Genomic DNA, 10,868 nt, shown 5'->3' with positions numbered 1-10,868 from the left:
ACGTAATTAGTTACTTTTTTAGGAAGTAACGCAATATTGTAATGCATTACTTTTAAAAGTAACTTTCCCCAACACTGCACACATATCATATAAATATATAATCCATACAATATTTTTATACACGATTCACAACCAATATCAACAATCAAAATATATTTTTTATTATTTAATTATATATAATTATATTATAAATATAATTATATAATAATATAATTACAAATAACATATACATATGCCATAATATAGGCTACCTCAAAATAAGTATTTCAAACAGACATATTCATCACATACATCAATATAAATGAATATACACCCAAATCTATAAAACAAAAACCCAAAGATTCAAATCTTCATTCATACCACAAGGATATAAACATTTGAGATCATAGATCCATTTACTCTCCCTTTGTAAGAGTCTCCGCTCCATGTTACCACCCCTCCGCGATTGTGTGATACGATCTATAACTACAAAATTTAAATCAGAAACTGAATGACACATTTCATTAAAGTGGCGTGCAACCAGGGATTTCTGGGCGCTAGTAGCATGAAGAATACTATTCTTGTCCGTAGGTTTTGAATATAGAGTAGTCTTAAGACTTCCCAACTCTAATGAAACCCTAGTATCAAGAAAAACAAGAGAATGAGTATCAATTTCTGATGTGAATGTGATAGAATCCACCATATTGTTTAAAACCTCCACAAATACATCAAAGTTTTTCTTGGAACCTCTAAAAATACAGAATACATCGTCCACATATCTTTTCCACATGATGATATTGTCTATAAAAGGGTTTTTGTTCCAAATACATCTCTCTTCTAAGAACCCCAAAGGCATGCATAATCCGGAGATAATTTTGAACCCATGGCTGCACCTTGCTGTTGTAAATAGAATTTATCCTTTAAAAAAATTATTCGGTAACACTTTATTTTAAGGTGTCCTTGTTACACATGTTACATGTACTTACTCTTATAATAACAGTTAATTATGAATAATTACATGCAAGTAACCCTAAGCCAAACCCTAATCCTAACCATATAGTAAGTACATGTAGTTAAGTAATATTACTCAGTACTTAAATGTATAATTACACTGTAACAAAGACACTTTAAAATAAAGTGTAACCAATTATTATTTTCCAAAAGTAAAGAGATCATATCAATCACAAATTCAGAAGGAGGAGATAGCTCGACTCTCTCATTTAAGAAATATTCCATGGCAAATAAACCTTTACTATGAGGAATATTAGTATACAATGATATCACATCCATAGTTGCTAAAAATACATCAGAAGCATCCTTATCTATATTGATCTCGGATAATTGCCTCAGAAAGTCACCAGTATCCTTTAAAAATGAGGGAAGGCTTTCAACTAAAGCCTTAAAATACTGTCCACATATTGTGACATCGGTTCCAATAAACAATCATTGGAGACGACAATAGGATGCCCCGGAGGTTTTTGCACAGATTTACGAACCTTAGGTAAAATATACATGACAGGAGTTACAGGAAACTCATTAGTCAATCATTTTACTTCTGATTCATTCATGAAACCCTTTTTAAATGATTTTTGAAGAAAAACATCGACCTCCGTTTTAAAAGGAATGGTGGGATCATTATCCAATTTCATGTAACACGTGGTATCTGACAATTGAGATTCTACTTCAGATATATAATCCGAACTGTTCATTAAGACTAAACCGCCACCTTTATCAGCTGGTTTCCAAATCACATCTGGTTTATTTGACAGTTCTTTTAGGGTCCGACGTTCCTTGCATCCATACCATTCATCAAGAGGGCTTTTCAAGATATTCTCAATCTCATTATTACAACATTACAAAAAGCATCAATCGCTGAATTGTTCACCACAGGACAAAAAACACTACGAGGTCGTAAAGGTTGTTTGTTGTCGACCAAAATATGTAGTCTTTGAGGGCTGTCCTTATAATATAAGTATTTTAATTTAATGGATCTATAAAATTTTAACATCTCAATTTTAAGTTGAAAAGGATCAGTAGGTGTAGGAGGAACAAGACAGGCCTAGTGGATAAGTTAAACACTAGGTTCTGGTCTTGTGTACCCTTTTCCTCGTTGTGAGTCGAATGCCTCCATCGTCCTCCCCTTCTACCTCGATGAGTTTTGCGCCTCTGGCATTGTAGTAGCATTGTCGTAGAGGGTGGACATTGTACGTTTTTCTGCCTAAAAAATCAGGATCGGAGTCGGTTTGATGTTCAGAGCTTGATCCCAACGTATCAAAGGATCTCTCTCTGAAGCAAACCTGTTTTTTTCTCTCTGCGTGCTTCCCAAGGTTGCCCTCTCCAGGGATATACCTTGCCATCGTGGTAATCAATTGTATCTCTGCATAGTTTACTAAGTTTCTTAAGTTGTACAGGTTTCTTGGTTGTACAGATGACCAAGTTTTTCTGAGCTATTGAATATGCTGAGGAATTAAGATAAATCAGGAAGATTATTTACAAAGCAGTCTTTTGTGGTAGAAGTAATGGTTCCACCATATTTGTAACAAGGAGTTGAATTTGCATCTTTAGCTGCATGGAGTATACACGAAACTAGATAATGATCTGAAATATCATCACTCTGCTGCAGAATTTCAACGCCATTAACATCAATTCCATGTGATAGTATTAAATCTAAAATATGAATACGACAATGAGTAGGTTCTGTCATGTGTTGTCTAACCCCAATAAAGTTTGGAATGCCTATAAATGCTGATCCCAATGCATTTTTTATTATCTACATGGATGTTAAAATTGCCAACAATAAAGTTTTTATCTGCAGCCAGCACTAACTCAGATAGAAAATCGGCTGGTGGCCTGTATACTGCTTGCCCTTTATTGGTTTTATCCGCTGCTGAAGGGCAAGCGTGTACTTGTCTGGATGAGCAACCCTCTCCTGAGAGTGGAGACTCCATTCCCAGGTTCAGTTAGAGTCGATTCGGGGAAGCTCAGGTGGACCTGTTCGCTTCCCAGGAATCCTCCCTTTGCCAGCTGTTCTATTTCCTAACCGAGGCCCTCCTCAGCACAGATGCACTAGCATACAGATGGCCCTGAGGTCTGCGCAAGTACACCTTCCCCACAGTGAGCCTCTGTGCAAGATCAGGGAGGATGAGGAGTATAATATATAATATATATAATATCTATATATATATATGTGTGTGTGTGTGTGTGTATATATATATATATATATATATATATGTATGTATGTATGTATGTGTGTGTGTGTGTGTATACTGTATATATATATACTCATATTTTGATCACTCTATAATTCCCATTTCATCGTTAAATTTTTTTATGGTCTGTTTTTTTATTTACTACAATTACTGTTGCTAAAATGTGGAAAAAGTAAATATAAATAGGCAGTGTGTCTTTTTTTTCTTTTCTTGGAGATTAGCCACATGAGGGCACTATTATAAATAAGTGTACATATTTGTTTGTCACTTAACATCTCAGGTTACGAATGTAACCATGAGTCCCTGAGAAGGGAACGAGATGCTGCATTACAATGCTATGGGGAATGCCTCAGTATGACTGCATCTGAAGCACGTAGGCAACTAATGCAATCCTGATTGGCATATGTGTCTTGTTTCCTTCTCAGGAAACCATGGTGACAGTCATAACCCGAGACAAGCTACTAAATGCAGCTATTCCAATCCTGATTGGCATATGTGTCTTGTTTCCTTCACAGGGAACCATGGTCACAGTCATAACCTGAGATGTTTCCTTTCAAGGAGTTACTAAATTATTATTATTTTTTTTTTCAAAAAGACCCATCGCATAACAGTACATGGAAAGCAGCTATGTCCGCTACATAAAACTTAAGCATGGATTCGGCATCGATGGCTGGGTCCAGCTGGTGCACTCTGCACCAAAAAAGTGAGTACTCTCCACTTTAACCCTCTGTGCTTTTTCGGTTTCTTATAAACACATAGGTAACACTTTATTTTAACTCTCATTATTAACTAGTTGCTTATTAGCATGCTGTTACGAGGCATCACTATTGTTGGGATTCATTTGCAGCTTTATTCAAATCGTGGTCGTACAGGCTATGGTCAAAGGCAGTATAACGGGGAAGGCATAATCATGATCAGAGAACAGGCAGTAGATCAGGGCAGGCAGCAAACAGACATAAAACAATGGCAGGCAATATTCAGGGCAGGCAGCAATATAATCACAATACCAGATAACGATGCAAGAGTCCAAGGGCAGGCAGCAAAGGTTCAGAGATTATATACAATCCAGGTCACAACAAAAGACAGTCAGAATACAGGTAGTAATGCTCAGAATTGTTCACCGGGTCAAAACAAGACTTTGCAAAGAGGTAAGGTGTGTGTGCCGTTTAAATAGTCCAGGTAAATGATCTACAGGTGTGCACAGATGACCAGTGTCAGGTACGGGGCTGATGGGAAATGTAGTGAGTGTCTGAGTGAGTTAGTACTAGGGCTGGGACAATAAATAGATGCATCACGATTCATGGATCGATTCTGAGATTTTCCGAATGCATTGTGATTCTCTCTTGAATCGATTCTGAGCTTAGTGTTTAACAGCAGATGGCGCTCTAGGCTAGTTTTTAACTGCACACTCAAATGCTCACGAAGAAGAGCGCTTGTGCGTTCGGTGTAAGTGGTTAAATGTACTTGCACATCGGCTGTTATGCTTTTATGATGCAAGATTAATGTAAACACAGCCCACTGTCAACATCCTTGTAATTCGCTTCAACCTTTTCGAGCTTTATGAATGATTATTTTAGGTTTAAATGGTGCGTGTGTAAGGAACTGGAAGCAAGCAGAATACGGCTATTTTTGAAGCACGCAGTGCCATCTGCTGTTAAAAATTAAGCTCAGAATCGATTCAAGAGAGAATCGCGATGCATTCGGAAAATCTCAGAATCGATGCAGAATCATTTCTCGATTCGCGATGCATCGATTTATTGTCCCAGCGCTAGTTAGTACTCCGGTGATGGAGCCCTCAGATGGCCGGAAGAGGGTACCACGGCGGCGCTCTCCGTGATATATGCATATTACTAGCAAATTGGCTGTTTGTTAGTACTTATAGGTACATATTAACCATCTAAGCGCCAAAGTCGCAAAATTGCAACAAGACGTCATACTTAATAAAATAGACTGTAGTTCCTAATATGGTGTAATATCTCATTTGTATTCGTGTTCACGAAGCACAACCGAGTGATCATTTCGACCCTTTGCCCAACGGGGATGGGGGTGGCAGGGGAGAACGTGGTCGTAGTGTCCATAGGAGAGCTGTTGCTAGAGGTAGAGGCAGCAGGGGTAGGAGAAATAGAGCTGAAAGTAGCACTAGCTGCCCCAAAGAGGTGGGAGTGGCTGTGCTGTGCGTGGGAGAGCCGGGAGACGTGGTAGACGCAGCAGGGGTGATCTGGATCTAAATAGGGCTGGAAATAGCCATGACAATGGTGACTGGGTTTATTTGAGAAATGAAGAAGTGTATCAGGACTGGATCAAACGCTTTGATGAGCCTGTTGGTAATTTAGTACTTTCTCCTGTTTTACTGATCAAAAAGTAGGCTACTGTTCACATGCGTTTTACTACTACATAGTATAGTAATATAGTAATAATTTAGTACTTTCTCCTGTTTTATTGTTGGTTTCCTCTTTTCTGATCATTTGGAATGAGAATAAAAAGATTAAAAAAAACAACAACATGCAAATAAGTTCAAACCAATTCAATATCTACTATTTCCTGAATATTATGAAATTCAAGATGGCCGCCTCTAATGACGTCATAATATGCGAATTAGACGAGTATATTTAAACCCCACATAAACTTTCGGTCATGCCCAACATTTTTCTAATTTACAGTAGATCTCTATCTTTAAACCCTTTCAAGCCACAAGCTTTTGAAATCTTGATGTCAAAATCCAGCATTTTCCCCAAAAATCCCTGGCGCCTAAAGGGTTAATGCCTTATTCTGTATGAACATGTTCTAGATCCCTTAACCCAAACCAATACCTAAACTTAACAAATACCTTACTAACTATTAATAAGCAGCAACTTAGGAGTTTATTGAGGGGAAAACTCTTAGTTAATAGGGAATATGTGTTCCCTATTTTAAAGTGTTACCAATATATTAATGTCTAAAATCTGATTATACTATATTCATCACATGTGTGTACAAGTTTATATTTTTGAGAATCTAAGGTTTATGTGTGGTTAGTAAAAAACAAAAAAATAATAATAAAAAAAATAAAGTCACTGAAATAAGGCCAGAAAATTCATAGTAAATATTTGTGAACTGGATCTGATAGACTACAGTTTTTGCTATAAAATGATGTGAAAAATCATCCTGTACACATAATATATATATATATATATATATATATATATATATATTTATTTATCATTTATAAGACACAGTTTGTCTGTAACGGTAGTGTGTTGGTGCTGTAAGGAGCACTAGACAAAAGAGAATTACAGATAACAGTCTTTTAATAAATCCACAGAAGAAACGCTGGAGAAACTCAGGGGAAATGCAACACAACCAACATCTTCATAAAACATACTCATACTCAATACAGGACAAGGGAACTGAGGAGAACACCGGGCTTAAATGAATGGAGACAAACGAGATAATTAATAAACACAGGTGAACAGAATTAACTAATCAAGGGAGCATGGAAAATTAGGTCAAATGAAAATGAAGACAGGAACACAAACAAAAGTCCATTACTGTGACAGTTCGCCCCCCTCCCGGAAGGCGCGTCCTAGCGGGGTGGGGACTCTGGAGGAGGACGTGGAGTAGGGGAAAGATAGGGACTGGGAGAAGGTGATGGGAGGAACCATGGTGGAGAAGACGGAGGGAGGAGCCAGGAGCAGGAGGAGCCAGGAGCAGGAGGAGCCAGGTATTGGTCCAGAGACCAGCCAGCACGAGGCCCCAAGGTGGAGTCGAGGGAGGGAGCAGCCATGGTGGAGATTTGGTAGACGTCACCCTGGAGACGAACAATGGAAACTGAGCCTTTGGAGGTGGAGACCCAGGTGGAGCCGAGCAGACGGAGTGCTAGGGTGGCACCCGAGTTCCGGAGGGCCAAGGCGGAGCTGAAGGCTCAGGCGACCGAGGCGGAGACGGAGATCCAGAAGACCGCGGCAGAGCCAGAGCAACTGAGGACGAAGGCGGAGTCAGAGGGAAGAAGGAGCCTGACAAAGCCAGAGGGACGGAATGACAAGGCGAAGCCGGAGGAGTAGAGTCCCGAGGCGACGGATGGTCGACGCCTGACCAAGGCGGAGCCGGAGGGACCCCGGTGGAGCCCGCGGGATGATGGGCCACGGTGGAGACGAGAGAGCTAGGAGCCAAGGCGGAGCCGATAGGTCGAAGGACCGAGGTGGAGTCCAGGACTCAGAGGCTGGAGGCGGAGACAGGGGATCCTCACGCCTAGGCAGAGCTGGAGACTGGAAGTCCCGAGGCGGAACAGAGCGCCCAGATGGCGCTGACTGAGGGTGAGCTGAGGGACAGACAGGAACCAGCGGAGACAGGGCTGAAGAACTGGCTGATTTTAAGAGAGGAGGCGAGAGAGGGAGGCTGGGTGGGAACATGAGAGTCACAGGGAGCTTAGGAGACGCAGGAGAGCTGGATGGAACCAGCGGAGACTCAGGAGACATAGGAGATTCAGGAAACACTGGAAGTTCAGGGGAACAGTCAATTAGATCATCTTGAAAGATGTCCATAAGTTCCTCATAATAACTCCCAGAGGCCAGTTGCAGCTCACCCTCAGTGTCGGGAGTGTGGGCGGCGCTTCCCTCCAAGCCCTCGATCTCCACGAGGACTCCCACGGCGATACACGGTGTTGCCGGCTCATGCACCTGGTCAGACGTCTCTTGAGGCTCAGGGCTCAGTCGCGGGTTTACACGCTGGTGCTCGTGTCGTGGCAGGCTCAGGCTCTCCGTCTGCGGTGGGCTCAGGCGATTGCTCCCTGCAGCAGGCTGATGGCTGGCTGGTCTTTGGTTCGGGAGTGGGGCTGGAGATGTCTTCCTCAGCAGGGCAAACAGAGAAATACAGTCGATTTCTCTCCAGCACCCACTCCACGAAAGCGGCAAAACTCCCTCGAGGACCATTCCCGGACAGCTATGCCTTAGTCGAGGTGTTAAGTCCGACGAAATAAAAGGTGCACAGGCAGCTGTCCGGTTAATGAGTCTGTTTGGCCAGATGTAGAAAGTCCCTTGTGTGGTCCTCGAGGGAGCGATCCTCTTGGTCCATGCAAAGGAGCTTTACAGCGGGGATATCCTTTGCAGGAGTGGAAAAAAAAAAAAAAACGCAGCTAAAAATAAACTGTATCTGTCCTGTATTCTGTAACGGGAGTGTGTTGGTGCTGTAATTACAGATAACAGTCTTTTAATAAATCCACAGAAGAAACGCTGGAGAAACTCAGGGGAAATGCAGCACAACCAAAATCTACATAAAACATACTCATACTCAATAAAGGACAAGGGAACTGAGGAGTAACTGAGGACACTGGGCTTAAATGAATGGAGACAAACAAGATAATTAATAAACACAGGTGAACGGAATGAACTAATCAAGGGAGCATGAAAAACTAGGTCAAATGAAAACGAAGACATTAACACAAACAAAAATCCATAACCGTGACATTTATACTGGCCATTAATACTGATGTAATTCACACCTGAGAGAAACAAAGATCCTCTCTAATCAGCCTGTCAAGGCGAATGTGACTGTGAGGAAGGTAAGAAAGAATGTGAGGAGACTAAAATAATGTGTTTCTTTCTTTGTTGTAGTTTATTTACAACACATTGAACAATATAATCAAAATATAAATAATGAAGGCCAAAGGACAAAATGAACACACAGTAGTCAGTGATGGAGCTCACCTACACCATGTTCTTTTTGAATCTCAGTCCAATGCAGCAGTACAGTTTGTTTATGTTGACATCTGTCCATTTGTATTTGTGACCCTTTGCAATTGTTTCTTTCTTTGTTGTAGTTTATTTACAACACATTGAACAATATAATCAAAATATAAATAATGAAGGCCAAAGGCACATTATCGAGCACAGTGATATGAACACAGAGATTTGAACATTCACACATCTTTGTGTCATTCCTGGAAACAATTCCTGTTCAACTGTAGAAACCAGTGAACCATACCTGGCATTTCCAATTTGTTTGCTGCTTCTTGCACTGAAGAACAAAATGAACACACAGTAGTCAGTGATGGAGCTCACCTACACCATGTTCATGTAGAATATCAGTCCAATGCAGCAGTACAGTTTGTTTATGTTGACATCTGTCCATTTGTATTTGTGACCCTTTGCAATTGCTCGGGATATGTTGTGCTGTTAGCTGTATAACAGTCATCAGAGAAACCCCGAACTACAATTTTATTCTATCCCAAAGGAGTTAGATCGGCGGAATAAATTCAATTCAATTCAATTCAAGTTTATTTGTATAGTGCTTTTCACGATGCAAATCGTTGCAAAGCAGCTTTACAGAAAATTAAAGTTTCTACATTATATTTAGTAATAGCTTATCAGTGGATCTCAAGTTGATGTCCATATGGCAGTAATGTACGGTAAAAATCAAGCAGTTAGTTAATGACATGTAATCATAATGGTTGGCTTCAATCAGAAAGGACTACTGGCAGCTAGGGTTGCCAACTTCAGAAAGGGAAAATAAGGGACAATTGTGATTCTTTATAGGAGAATAAGGGACAGAATAAAGGACACTAAAATGTTTGTACTATACCACATAGTGTATGTCATTTCCATGTCTGCAGTTAAGTATATATAAAAGGTGTCTAAAAGGTTCTCAAAAATAATCACATTTGTTTTGCTTAACCTTTTTATGTAGAATTATTCTAAAAATAATTTTAATGTCATACAAAAAAAAAGTCACACACATTATACACAAACCATCGACCTGAGTAAATTGTACCATTGCGAATTGTGACTGGCTGCAAGTGGTGTAGTAATTTAGTAGGTGGATATACTGTGAAATTACTAATTAATGAGGCGAGGGTTATATGGCATAAAATTTGAAAGCCCCACAACTGAAAGTCTGAAACATCAGCCAGTAAAGCATTTTTTAAAACAATTTGAACTAAAATGTTATTGCAGCCATATCCTATGAATGAATGAAAATGTATATTTTTAGAGAGTGGGCTGCTTTTTCTGCTTGAATTTGTGCTTTGTGCTTGAGTTTAAGAATACACCGGAAGTGAAAGACATCTTCCCTCATGTAGATTGCATGTTTTCTTGGTTTGCTGGATGTTTGGCTCATGATCAATAATAATGTTGTTTGCATTCGCTCAAACTAATTTGCCGAAATCAATTTACAAGTAATTTTAATTTACAAGCAGGGTTGGGAGGGTTACTTTTAAAATGTATTCCGTTACAGTTACAAATTACTTAATTAAAAAAGTATTCAGTAACGTAATCCAAGTACCACAATATAAAAGTAATGTAATCTGATTACTTTTGGATTACTTCAAGTTACATATGTAAATAAGTCATAAGTAATAGTAAGTAATAGTTAAGCCTGCATTTCAGCCCGGGCCCTGACTTTTTTACGCCCTTAGGGCCGGGCTTCGGGCCAATTTTCACGTCATAGTTCAGATGGGACTAACCATGGACTGTTTTAGGCTTCTCCTTATTTTTATATTTTAGACATCCATCAATTAGTGATGAAAAAAAAATCGCCGCGCTGGTGGAAACAACACGAGACCGTGCTACCGCGACTGTCAAGAGTGTTTAGTGTCCAGCAGCAGCAGAGCGAGCGTGCCATCAGCGCAGCTGAAGAGTTCTGCGCTCAAATGCACGCAATAGGCTTAAGTTTGCCGCAAAGCACCGGCAAAAGTAATTACCATAAATG

At 40.1% G+C, this 10,868-nt stretch overlaps 1 protein-coding gene across 1 annotated transcript in view; it reads left to right on the top strand.

The window, feature by feature from the left end:
• Positions 1 to 8,858: 8,858 nt before the first annotated feature.
• Positions 8,859 to 10,868, top strand: part of LOC107728279 (interferon-induced GTP-binding protein Mx-like) — a 22,119-nt gene continuing 20,109 nt past the window's right edge. The window contains exon 1 of the mRNA XM_016538764.1: positions 8,859 to 8,908. Coding sequence (XP_016394250.1) covers positions 8,859 to 8,908 — 50 coding nt within the window. The remainder of the gene's footprint in view (positions 8,909 to 10,868) is intronic.

This window comes from Sinocyclocheilus rhinocerous, unplaced genomic scaffold (assembly GCF_001515625.1).
Source record: "Sinocyclocheilus rhinocerous isolate Xijiao unplaced genomic scaffold, SAMN03320098_v1.1 scaffold190, whole genome shotgun sequence".
NCBI classification, from domain to species: Eukaryota; Metazoa; Chordata; class Actinopteri; order Cypriniformes; family Cyprinidae; genus Sinocyclocheilus; species Sinocyclocheilus rhinocerous.
The sequence above is the reverse complement of the archived record's forward strand: the minus strand, read 5'-3'. Positions and strand labels throughout refer to the sequence as shown.